This window comes from Oculina patagonica, chromosome 4 (genome assembly GCF_052425735.1).
Source record: "Oculina patagonica isolate OP01 chromosome 4, crgOcupat, whole genome shotgun sequence".
NCBI classification, from domain to species: Eukaryota; Metazoa; Cnidaria; class Anthozoa; order Scleractinia; family Oculinidae; genus Oculina; species Oculina patagonica.
Genome location: NC_135761.1, coordinates 56,650,687 through 56,663,087, shown reverse-complemented (window position 1 = coordinate 56,663,087; position 12,401 = coordinate 56,650,687). Strand labels below are relative to the sequence as shown.

The window sequence follows — 12,401 nt, the reverse complement described above, 5'->3', positions numbered from 1 at the left end:
CACAAGAAAATACGTGAAAGGTCACGTGACACTTCAGATATTTTGGTGTATACTTGAAGACAGAATACAACTAAAGAATTGTATTATGAATGATTTTGTTTATGAGTTCATGATCATTTTTATACTTGATATTGTAATGTCTTGGCTTTTCCCTTTAATTTAAATGATTCCATTGCTATGGGTCACGTGACTAGAGTAATGCATCACGTGACCACCACATGCCGATTATGTCACATTATAAATATTTGATATTCTTATTTAGACATTTGTGGTGATTTTCTGTGCTATTTGGCCAAAGTTTTGGTGTCTTTTGTAAAGATGCTTGATCTGGCCTCGTTTCCATGTTGAATAATTGAGGCTCTCAGCAGAACCCCCTTAAATTGCCATACGAATTAAAATTCACACCGGAAACAGCAAAATTCTTGAAAAGGACCACAAGACGAATATTTTAAGCCCTGTTTCCTGCTTCTACTCAAAAAGTTTAGCGAAAGTGATTTTTTGGCGTTCTGCCACCTGACTAAAACGTCATACAAAAGATGCAAAAAGCCGCATCAACTTGGCCAAATTGTGACAGCGTTTCGCATTTATGTCACACATGTGAGAACTTGTGATAAAGCTAAAGCATACCACCTTGTAAGATTTAACATCACTATAAGATTAGTTTATTTTCTTTCCCCAAAACAAACTAGAACATGCGACGGGTTTTTGAATACCTTAAACTCGTGCGTTTTGGACAGCGCTATCATCGTCGCTAAACGCACATGCACATTTGCTTATCTCAAAAAAAATCTGTCAAATTTGACAGGCGAGGAAACTCTGCGGAAAGCTTTTACATTCCACGTTTGCCACGAAAATTAAACCAAGGATAATATAACAGTGAATAAAATTCTCTTCCCAGCGCAAAAGTCATCATTCCAATGACCAGGCAAGGCACATTTCCAACGAAGCTTTGCTGAACGCCCTAAAATAAAAATCAATACTTGTTTTGATCTCACCTCTCCGACATTTCTACTGAAAGGTCGCAACTTCGGCGTAAACCCTCGCGGCTTCTGTTCCACGTCCATCGCCTAAACCTGACCGAAACAAAAGAAAAGAAGTTACTAAATCCGTTGTCTACTAATTTTTCGAGCTAAAAGATATTCTTAGGATGGAAATTCGCTGAAACTGCAGCTCGAACGCACAAAACATCTTACCTCTCTCCCTGGTCGCGCAGTCGACGCAAAGTGAAAAGTTCACACCTTCCCGCGCGATTTCACGTGTGAAACCGCCCGCGTTACCACTGTACAGTGGAAACCTCCAAACAAGTATATAGTTTATGAACCTTACACAAAGTACATAACCAAAAATAATTTCCTAGGAGGGGTGGATTCGAAGAAAATCATCGCTTCAAACACTTTCTGCAATTAAAACCTTCTAACTAAAAGAATTGTTATTTAATGCTCTCTTTTCTTTGTTTCATTTTTTTTCGGAAGGACTTATAATACTGAAAATTTTCGATGATTTTAAGGGATGGGATAAAGTGGCTTAGCCGTCCCCTCCCCTCCCTAGAACGTTAGAACACAGTCCCAGTCACAGAAGACAAACATGGCGGAGGTGTGCATTGCTCGATTGAACGTTTTGATTTTTTTTTTTTCAGATTTGATTTTTGTTTCCTTCAAAACCCTTCATGTGTTTTTTTGTTCCTTTAGGGAATCCATCATTATTTTGAGGAGCTTGTAGCAAAGTAAGGAAAATACAAATGATAGATTTTGAAATAGTCAACTCCGTTGAAGCTCAAGTCAAATGCAAGTCTCGTGACTTGAATGAAGAACTTTTCAACTTATCTTCTTGAAATTGTTTCTCTATTTTTTTTGCAGACACGAAGGAATTCTTGCTATTTTGGTTACAGACAGAGATGGAGTTCCACTGGTGAAAGGTAAAGAAAGTTAAATTTTACATTGTGTCTAGATACCCGGCAGCCGGGAAGTGTTTTCAAAATACTACATACCCGGCAGTCTGAAATTATTCTAGAATTTCCACGGAAAAACCAATCCAATCCTCCTCAAAACTATAGATCTTTGCTTAGAAATGCCAAGCGATTTCAATTATAGTTTTGGTTTGTGTTTGAGGAAATTTTCGAGCTTGGGCATACTACAAAATCTTGATTCTTCGACACTTAGAAAAAATTCGTACTCTGACTCCGGTGTCAACTCTTATAGAATAATTTCTACAAAAACTGAAGTTGAAACCCTGCGAGAGTATTCGATATTTGCTGAGAAATGCGAAGCGATTCTAAATAATGTTTTGCTTTTGTTGTGGACGAATTCTCTTGGCTTCGGCGTACTATAAAATCCTCGACTCACGGGCACGGTTGTTCAAAAGACTAGATACCCGGCAGTCAAAAATTCATGAATAATCAAAATGATCATTGAAACCTAGCTCCCGAGAGTATTTCAGTATTTCAATTTTCGGTCGGAAATACCAAGCGAGTTTTTACAATGTCAGTTTGGTTTTGCACAAATTGTACGAACTTTATGTGACTCACGGGCACGATTTTTCAAAGACTACATACCCGGCAGTCAAAAATGCTTCCCGTTTTTCCATCAAAATTTCCATTTGAACCTGCTGAGATGTCGGTGTAGAAATACCAAGCGATTTTCCAACTTAAGGCCTCAACAATTGCCTCGGCAAAGTAGTACAAAATAGCTACAAAACGCTTGAGCGTTCGGTGACGAAAGTCCGCCACCGATGTAACTTCCGGTGTGACACTTTAGTGGCGTGACAAAGGTGGCACGTGGTGTTGGTTCCAGTCTGTGGGCTAAACGGCTTAGCGTTGGAAGCGACAAAGCTCTCGGTTAAATAGAAATACAAAGCGTTCCTCTATATATAGTCACTCAAGTAGATTTTTTCAAATTCAGGGGATTTGTCCCCTCAGTGAGGAGACCACTCTCAGATCAAAAGGTTCAAATGGAAATTTTGATGGAAAAACGGGAAGCATTTTTGACTACCGGGTATGTAGTCTTTGAAAAATCGTGCCCGTGAGTCACATAAAGTTCGTACAATTTGTGCAAAACCAAACTGACATTGTAAAAACTCGCTTGGTATTTCCGACCGAAAATTGAAATACTGAAATACTCTCGGGAGCTAGGTTTCAATGATCATTTTTGTGGATATTGAATGTATTGATTATTCATGAATTTTTGACTGCCGGGTATCTAGTCTTTTGAACAACCGTGCCCGTGAGTCGAGGATTTTATAGTACGCCGAAGCCAAGAGAATTCGTCCACAACAAAAGCAAAACATTATTTAGAATCGCTTCGCATTTCTCAGCAAATGTCGAATACTCTCGCAGGGTTTCAACTTCAGTTTTTGTAGAAATTATTCTATAAGAGTTGACACCGGAGTCAGAGTACGAATTTTTTCTAAGTGTCGAAGAATCAAGATTTTGTAGTATGCCCAAGCTCGAAAATTTCCTCAAACACAAAGCCAAAACTATAATTGAAATCGCTTGGCATTTCTAAGCAAAGATCTATAGTTTTGAGGAGGATTGGATTGGTTTTTCCGTGGAAATTCTAGAATAATTTCAGACTGCCGGGTATGTAGTATTTTGAAAACACTTCCCGGCTGCCGGGTATCTAGACACAATGTAAATTTTAAGACCAGAATTTGCCTCTGTCAGTAAAACTTTTGTCTAGCTCACACTGACTGGTTGTGCTACAGTTTATGTTGTATACATGTACCTTGGCCTTACACTGCTTGGGAGAGCTTCACAAAGTGGAATAGACTTGTGTGCACCTTATAACTTTCAGATGACGACAGTAATCCATTCAATTAAAAAACCAAACAATATAAAAATTAATGTGCAAAATAAATTTCCATCCCAAAATAAGCTTGTCCCTCCTTTCCCTGCCCTATTTACAGGCCCATATATAGTCCCTCCCCAAAAGTAAGCTTGCCTTAAAGGGACCTTGAGCAATTGGTTCTGCTGTTTTGCATTGTTGTTTCGTAGGGTGCTTTCCATTTTAGCCAAATATTTTTGCAATTTTGATCGAAAGTCAAATGGAAAGTTCATTTCGGTTCAGTCTGACCAGAATATTCGGGACCACCTCTGGAGGTGGTCCACTTTGACCGATCGGACTGGTCGGACCAAATTTACTGTTCCATTTTGACAAACTGTTCAGTTGTCTTACTTTTATTATGTCGCTTCTCACAGACACGGGGAACTGGAGAAAGAAATTTAAAATGGAAAGGACCGTTTGACTCGTTTGGCCTGGATAAAGCAGAAAATTTTGTTCCATTTTACAATGGTCAGTTCCTGTTGGTCTGACCGGTCACACTTTGAAAATGGAAAGCACACTAAATTTTTTAGTTGTAATTTTCAAGCCAAGAAAATTATGAACCAGAAACTAATGTGAAATGTTATTTTATCCAGTTAAATTCCAATGTTGTTTTATATATTTCAGTTGCTGATCCTAAATGTCCACAAAACGCCCTGAGGGCAAGTTTTCTCTCAACGTTTTCTACAACAGCAGAACAAGTAAGGAACAGACCTTAGAGTAGTAATGATTAGAGCAGTTTTCAATTGAGTGTAGTAAAACCAAAACCAAAGTAATTACTCTGGCCAATCACAAAGGACACAAACAATCCAGTGAACCAATCAAAACACGAAGCAAATACATGTAGCTGGTACGAAGCGCGGGAAAACGTGCGCGAACGAGTCACGATCCATTTGGTTTTGGTTTTAGTTTGATTGGCTGAGAAAGGGGCGCGAGATTTTTAAACCAATAACCGATCGTAGTAATGCAAAACCAAAGCAAACGCAATTAACTTTCGACACTCAAGTGAAAACCGCTCTATGTAGCCAGATTCATTTAAAAGAGACTGCATTAAAATAGTGAACACTCTTCAGATTATGTGGGATAGAATACATGTAGATCACATGTATGTGCATTCAAAAATTTCAAAGCATATTTCTCCCAAACAATATTATTGTGAAAATGAATGTCAATAAATTGGGGCGAGCATCATAGCCTAATGGTTAGTGCACTGCACTCTGGATCATTTGTGTCATCTGACTCTGGTTCCTCAGATCCCCAAGAATAGATCTTCGTAAATCATTTATATATATTTTTAAATTTGCAACTTCTTTCCTTTAGGCGAGCAAGCTAGGATTATCAAGAAACAAAAGCATTGTCTGTTTCTTTGCATCCTATCAGGTAAGTGTATGCAAAGCAATACAGTATCTCAAGAAAAACATCCATAAACAATGATCATGGCTTTTTAAATTATTGATAGCAATGTATTATAGACACTTATGCACCTATCAATGTTAAGCCCGAGGGGGGGGGGGGGTCGGGCATGGGGTGGGGATTTTGGCATTTTCTTTAAAAAAAAGCAAATTTCCCATCCCGGGACAAAATAATTGGTCAAAATCCCCACTCGGGGGCAAGGGAAGGTGTTCAAATGCCCTTTAAACCTTGTTGCAGCGGACATAAACACCCGTGGTACCCATACTCAACCTTGTACTCTTGCTCTGATCTAAAGGCCCTAATATGGCCCCACAAAGAACATGTAGCCGTGAATTCCATAAGTCCCTACTTTTACAGTTTTCAAAGAATGGATGTTGATTGTTTTGTTGACAGGTGGTCCATTTCAGTTTTCTTCCCCTCGTGGTCAGCATCATTGCAACAAGTCAAGCAAATACAGGTTAGTGTACAATAAGAACTCTTTTATCCAAGGAAGACAAAAATGATGGGTTGGCCCAGGCGGGGGGGGGGGGTACTCCGGCTTGTAAATGACGGGGATGATCGAAGGATTTTTTTGGGTTTGAAATTTTCAATTCCGGGATTTTTTTGGGTTGGAAAATTTGGCAAGTATTTTTTCGGTGACTTGATTTGAATAGGGGATTTTTTGGGGTATTAAAAACGAACTAAAGTGCCTTGGCGCGGCCTTGGAGTATTTATGGTATGATGAATAAAAAAACACGAGCGTTCAATTTTTTTATGATTTTCTTTGTGTTATATTATTGCCCCTTCTGGCAATTTAGGGGTAATTTGACAAGGGATTTTTTGGGGGGTTATTTTTGGTCCAGGGATTTTTTTTGATAATGTCAAAAGACTTAGGGATTTTTTTGGGTCCTGAGTTTTGCCTCCATTCGATCATCCCCGTCATTTACAAGCCAGAGTACCCCCCCCCCCCCTGGGGGTACATGAACACAGTGACAACTCCAATCAGATTATTCTTGTCATGTAAAAACAGGTTGGCCAACAGTGGAACACTCGTGAATTTCCAGCGTACCGTTAAGATTTCAAAAAAAAATCTGGGCTTATATTTGTTCAACATTCCTTTCTTGTGGACTTCTTTTTGGGGAGGGCTTTTAATTTACACAGGAGGTAGGGGTAAGTTATTTATGGATGGAAATTTGTATTTCAAAAAAAAGTCTTTGGTTTCTGGTTGGACAGGTACTGTGTCTAAAATTTCCAGGGGCATACAAAAGAACAGTCTTTGGGTTTATTGGGGTTCTACAATTGCGGTTTAAAATCAGAAAGTTACCAGTATATCTTTGTTGAAGAGCACTAAAACTTTTAAAAGCTGCCAATGGACTTATACTCGGAAGAGGGAGGGCAATCGTAGTCAAAGTTACTTGAATGTGATAATGTGGAAAGTTTAGCTTGAATGTCCAATAGTTACTAACAAAAGGTGACAAAGATAACTTGATTGATAAGGGATTGAACATATCGGTTCAAAACTTGATTTGTTCTTTTCTGGGCGAAACTTTATTTTTCAACGTTTTCTGTTTTATTCTCTCCTTTGCATAATTTATTTTCCGAGTTCAGTGGCAGTGCGCACATAGCCACTTTGATTCTTGTCCGCCTGTCCTCCAGATTTCATGCAGATGGAAAGGATCTGAAAGCCTTGCATAACTTATTTGCCCTTTTTTCTTGCAGGACTTCTTCTTGGATTGGAAAACGATTTTGCAGAAACAGTGAAAGCTGTAAAAGTTGTTGTTGATAGCGTTTAGGAGGAGAATAATTTTTAATATTATATCAATAATCAGTGAAAAATGCTATGTAAAATTAGAGTTTAGAAATAAAATTAATCACGTTTTTACAAGCTTGTTTACTGTAATCAAGGAGCCATGAGTAAAGATTATAGACAATACTGAAATACAACACTACCCTGATATAACGAACTCGCTAGATATAAGAACTGCGTAAGATTTCTTTGCGCTCGTCACGCAATCTTTTCACCCCACGTGGGGAGGAATGCGTGACGACCCCAAACAAAACCCAGAGGGCGTCATCATGTCCTTGCCGGGATAAAACGAAGTTTTCCATATTTTTATTTTTGTTCCCTATTTGATTGTCTGGATTTTAATACTTGCCAGATAAAGGGGTAATCCATAACTTACATCTTGTCCTATAGCCCCCTACTATTTAAAGAACGATCGACCTTTCCGGGTTCCGCTAGCAATAAGAGCTTCATGTACAATGTATTCCTTCTCTGTGTGGATCGTTTAGGTTGCAGTCTTAGATTGGTGTGATGAATTTGAATTTCAACATTTTGATCAAAATTCCAGGATATAGTAGATGGACTTAATCGAACGCTATCTCTGCTCTTTCCTCCGAAGAGGCTGTCAAAGCGAGCTAGGGGAGAGCACGCGTGGAGAGAGGGAAAGGGGGAAAGGTGTGAGAGTCCGCTTCCCTACTTTTGTCTTCCCGAAGTTCCTCGCTCGCCTGATTTGTTTTCACGTCTTCCCCAGTCTAAATTTAAATAAAAAAAAAAAAAAAAAAAAAAAAAAACCCTCCCCATTCCATGAATGCTTACCTTGTGCGCGAATACAAAAGAAGTGAATGTGAAAGAGAGTGGTGCAACTTTAATATACATGCAAACAACATGTTGGTTTGATTCATCTTGCCCTTCCCTCTCGTAGTGTGAGTTTCTCTACAAGTTGTTTGCGTTTTCCTGCAATATTCCCTCATTTACTGCGGTTAAGTGTGTTCCTCAGCCTTACTAGTCGCAGTGGCTAGCTCTTTTGCGCGCGGGAGTTGGTGACCAGAGGAGAAGGCTGAAATTGAGGTTCGTAAAGTCCCAGACATTTAAAGTTTTGTTCACAAATTAAACTGTCTCGTACGATTACGTTTCTCGAGAGTTTCTACAGAATACCCTGCAAAACATTTCCTTAATTTCTTGCTTCATTTTCTCGTCTCGTATTGAATATATGAAGGGGTCGATACAGCAGTTACAGAGAGTCAGAACCAGTCCTACACGGACAAGCGTAGGAGGAACCGAATTTGGCGCGAAAAGCTTCCAGACCGTCGCCAGCGTGTACAGCGACCAGCAGGCGCAGAATGAGCCAATCAGCAACAAGACTGTTTTCAGTGCCTTGTTGTCCTCTGGGGTGTCAGTGGTACTTGATTGCCTTGTGGCAGCACCTTCTTTCAATGGAACGCTTTCGCCCGGCCCGGTTTTACCAGTGGGAAGGCTGCGGTAAGCAGCGGCCCTTCTCGAAGCTCTCGCTATACGGTAAATCTTGTAATAGGCGCAAATCATAGCGGTGACAGGTACCGCGAAGGCAAAAATCGCCAAGCAAAGCGCGTACGTTTTATTCGCCAGCCCCTCGCCTCCCCAGTCGGGTTTGCAAGTGTGCGTGAACTCGTCGAACTTAGTACTTCCCCATTTGAATAGTGGACCGCTGGCCCAGAATACCGAGTGCACCCAAATGGCGACGATAATGAGTTTGTAGCGTCGTTTTGTGAATGTGAGGTGAGCTCTGTTTTCCACTGGTTTAGAGAGCGCATTGTACCGGTCCACACTGATGATTGTAAGAGTCATTATGGAACAGTTCACTGACAGGCTGATCAGGACGGCGTATAACTGACACAACGTGTCTCCCAGTGGCCACCGGTGCAGAATAAACGCCGTTATCACCAACGGTATACAAAACACTCCTAACAGAAAAAAAAAGCAAGAATAAAACTGGATACTGCTATAAATAATTTAACATTTGGATAAGCCACCAGCAGGCCTTAGTGCGAAAAAAAGCAAGAGGAAAAAACTAGAAAGTCATTCTCCCTGGTTTTGTTTGAAATCTATCTTATCCTGCGCTTCCGGCCTCCAATTTTCACGCTGCGATTTTTTTTTTCATCTCCCTTTTTTTTTTTTTTTTTTTTTTTTGGGGGGGGGGGGGGTATTTACGAGTACAAATAAGGTTGTTGCAGATATTCTCGATTGTCGAACTGAGAGAAACATGGACTGCTCGAAGTATTGAGAACATCAAATGACTAATGAGTATTTCTAGGTATATACGGAATTATTATTCTCTAAAAACGCAAATAGCAGTGGAAGTTAATAACAAATGGAAATCGCGAGTGAAGACTGATGAGAACGAGAAACAACTTTTCTTTCACATTGTTTCTTTACGTAATTCTTTCCTTGCGCCCTACTTCATCTTGTGCATGATAGGAGCTACAGGACGGTACCGCATCTTAATACAGGCAAACTGAGAGGGTATGTTTTCTTACCTAATATCAAATCGGAAACAGCAAGGCTGAGATAATAGAAGTACGTTGGTGCGTGGAGTTTCTCCTTCATGGACACATTAATAACAACCATGATGTTGGCGAGGACTGTTCCACAGCAAGAAAGCAACAATACTGTCACTTCAGCTATCATTTCTGGCAAACTTGCTTCACTCGACTGCTCCACATGCATCTTGAAATTGCAAAACTAAAATGAAAACTTTAAATGTTTAGCTTTTCTCGATCTAATAGGGGCCGTTTTCGATTAATCATAGTTGCACTAGTCAAAATATGGGCCATTTTAGCTCGGGTAGACGCTTGGTCGTTTACCAATGGACTCAGTGGTCAGCTAGTTACAACTTGGGCTATTTATTTGTTTTTCGCCGTCTGGCATTGATCAGAAACAACTATGTCCTCTCTCGTTCGTGTGTCAACCGATGTTGTCGAAATTTCCCACCCTCTAAATGACTAGATATATACACTCACATGTACAGATAATGCTCCGATCGAGGCTCGGAGCTTTATCTAAATCAGAGTTTATCTAATCTAAACATAGGCGCATATTTGCAAGAATCTGCGATATTAATTCCAACCAAAAAGATATGATTAATTTTCTTTTAGTTTACATATACATACGCCCCCCTACAAGCAGAGTGACTGACCGTCAGAGCTCGGCTACTAAACTTCGCTAAGAGAAGATCACAGCAAAAACATACCTGACAAAAGCTTATGGGATCAATCTCTTTTTCCCTTAAAATTCGTACCCCTGACTAAGACTTATGCACAGCCAACAAATATAAGCAATTAAAATGTGCAAAGAAAAGCAATTAAGCTAACCGTAATTGAAAATACTAATCAAGGTTTTCGGCAAAATCAAACAATGCCACCTGACCCAACTAAAATCTTCAATTAACTGCTCAAGGTGATTCTTTAAATAATCGGATCAGTTTTGGATTGGATACTCGTTGCCCTGACATACAAAGTCAACATTTTTTATATATTATCACAATGGTGATAATTTCGGTCCAGCAATAAAATAAGAGCACTTAACAAAAGGTGTTTTTGTTCGTCGGGCTGAAATTGAAAATGTCCTCACAGTGTGCAATTAATACGGGGACTTTAATTGATGTTTTATTATTAAGTTGTTGCTTTGGACTTTTGATTGGTTAAAGCCTGGTTTTCACTAGCGACGCAAGCCGAGCGCAAGCAAAAGTAGTTTGTGCCAAGTGAAAACGAACGACATAAGCATTGACACAAGTATATAAAATATTTATTTTTTAATAGTTTTTCTTCGTCTTTTCCTTCTTGTAGAAATTAGCTACACAGCTACTTTTGTAAATCCGAGGTGAAATAAAGGTGATGTGCTGTGATGTTGTTTACCAGTTATACGTTACAAGGCTCAAATGCTCAGACGCGGGGGAATCTGGAACGAGTAGGCACGGCCAGGCGTCGTAAATTTCTGGCTTAGTAGACACGGCCAGGCGTCGTAAATTTCTGGCTTGTGCTTATGCGGTGTTTCCCTTTTACACGGCATAACGCGAATGCAAACACCAGCGCAATCGCAAGAGAAAAAAATAATAATTCTTTTGCTTATGCCTGCGTTTTTGCTTATTATGATGCTTGGGTCTGTACTTGAGCTTCTGCTTGCGTCGCCTAGTGTAGACCAGGCCGCATAGCAGTCCCGCGACAATACGCAACTAGAAAACATTTTTAAAACAACCTTCGAACTAAAGTTAGTTAAATTTCAATTAACATATATATATATATATTTTAATATTAGAGGCGTTGAAAAAAAAATGAGTTATTTCGACTAACGAATCTGTTTGCTGCACGTCCGTCTGATTTTGGTCAGGTAAAAAAGGGCAGCGAAAAAGTGACCAAAATTTCAACTGATGCTAAAAAAACGTAAAATAACAATTTTAGTGACAAATAAATCATTTTTTTTTTTTGACATCACGGTTCCCGGCCCATCACAACAAACGGCCGAATATTGGAATATAAACAACAAACTGCGTGGCCCCAAATCAATTCACTATATTTCTATTTCACCAACTCCTGCAATCAGGCGTCTTTTTTCCTCCCGCCGCGAAAAAAGCCTGATCGCAGGTTATATCTCACCCTCCAACTGACCTGTGATAGTTCTGATGGTCAAATATTATATTGCAAATGTTCAACCGTTGGCTATCCGACATTGATTTTTTCTCTCGTCCTGACATAACACAAAAGAGGACAAGGCCTGTGTCAATAACACGAGTTGAACTTCGAATTCACTCGGGAAGATCGAACAGTTTGAGTAAAATCAATATGCGATGCCTCTTCCTCCGAGCGGGTTTCTAGATGTCGAACCCGCCAAATTTATACAAAGACTGGAGGTATAAAAACGAAGTATTTAGCCAAGCGTTTACCCTCAGTAACTCAAGACTGGGGATGCATTTTACATGTAATACGATATATTTCCTGTAACGGTTTATTGAAAAGAAAGCTTATTTTGCCTTTCCGTGAAGTAAGTATTTCGTGAATACCACCGACTTCAGCTACATGATACAGCTACTGATATGTAGGATCAAATAAAAATATTAAAATGCCGTACCTGTGAGTTTGAATTTGCAATGGAATTGTAGACCAGTAGACGGCAGAGTTCCGCGGACACCGCCAATCGAATGGAGGTTAAACTTCTTGAAAAAATAAAATCTTATTTTTTTCTTCTAAAAGCTCGGTCAATGATGGTTTAAAGTCGCAAGGAAATTTCGTTAGAATTAATTGAAGAATATACCGCCGTTTGAAAAAATCAGCAAGTCAAAACATTGACTGGGAAGTACATTGTTGACATTTTTACGATGTGTGTTGTTTGCCCCAACAACCGCTTTACACTTTATTTAAACCTGGAAGATTTGAATAGGC

At 39.5% G+C, this 12,401-nt stretch overlaps 2 protein-coding genes across 3 annotated transcripts; one reads left to right on the top strand and one right to left on the bottom strand.

Annotated features, from left to right (window-relative positions):
* Window positions 1–1,571: 1,571 nt before the first annotated feature.
* Window positions 1,572–7,092, top strand: LOC144650797 (ragulator complex protein LAMTOR3-like). Its single transcript, XM_078510538.1, has 7 exons — window positions 1,572–1,593; window positions 1,689–1,723; window positions 1,857–1,915; window positions 4,443–4,516; window positions 5,136–5,195; window positions 5,622–5,685; window positions 6,927–7,092. The coding sequence occupies exons 1-7, from the start codon at window positions 1,585–1,587 to the stop codon at window positions 6,998–7,000; spliced, it is 375 nt and encodes a 124-aa protein (XP_078366664.1). The 5' UTR covers window positions 1,572–1,584; the 3' UTR covers window positions 7,001–7,092.
* A 743-nt stretch (window positions 7,093–7,835) lies between these two features.
* On the bottom strand, window positions 7,836–12,105 carry LOC144648881 (beta-1 adrenergic receptor-like). 2 transcript variants are annotated; one of them, XM_078508329.1, is made up of 3 exons: window positions 12,091–12,105; window positions 9,504–9,708; window positions 7,836–8,930 (listed from the first exon to the last, which is right to left on the bottom strand). In XM_078508329.1, the coding sequence occupies exons 2-3, from the start codon at window positions 9,691–9,693 to the stop codon at window positions 8,116–8,118; spliced, it is 1,005 nt and encodes a 334-aa protein (XP_078364455.1). In that variant the 5' UTR covers window positions 9,694–9,708; window positions 12,091–12,105; the 3' UTR covers window positions 7,836–8,115. The 2 variants fall into 2 exon arrangements, with proteins under 2 accessions (XP_078364455.1, XP_078364454.1); XM_078508328.1 differs by lacking the exon at window positions 12,091–12,105 and adding an exon at window positions 10,217–10,614.
* Between the last annotated feature and the right edge of the window lie 296 nt (window positions 12,106–12,401).

Excerpts from the sequence above, each read along its gene's own strand:
- LOC144648881 (XM_078508329.1), bottom strand. The coding sequence starts at position 9,693 with ATGCATGTGGAGCAGTCGAGTGAAGCAAGTTTGCCAGAAATGATAGCT. Across the intron at positions 8,931-9,503 it reads TGTTTCCGATTTGATATTAG|GAGTGTTTTGTATACCGTTG; the intron begins GTAAGAAAACAT and ends TTTTTCTGTTAG.
- LOC144650797 (XM_078510538.1), top strand. Across the intron at positions 5,196-5,621 it reads GTTTCTTTGCATCCTATCAG|GTGGTCCATTTCAGTTTTCT; the intron begins GTAAGTGTATGC and ends TTTTGTTGACAG. Across the intron at positions 5,686-6,926 it reads AACAAGTCAAGCAAATACAG|GACTTCTTCTTGGATTGGAA; the intron begins GTTAGTGTACAA and ends TTTTTCTTGCAG.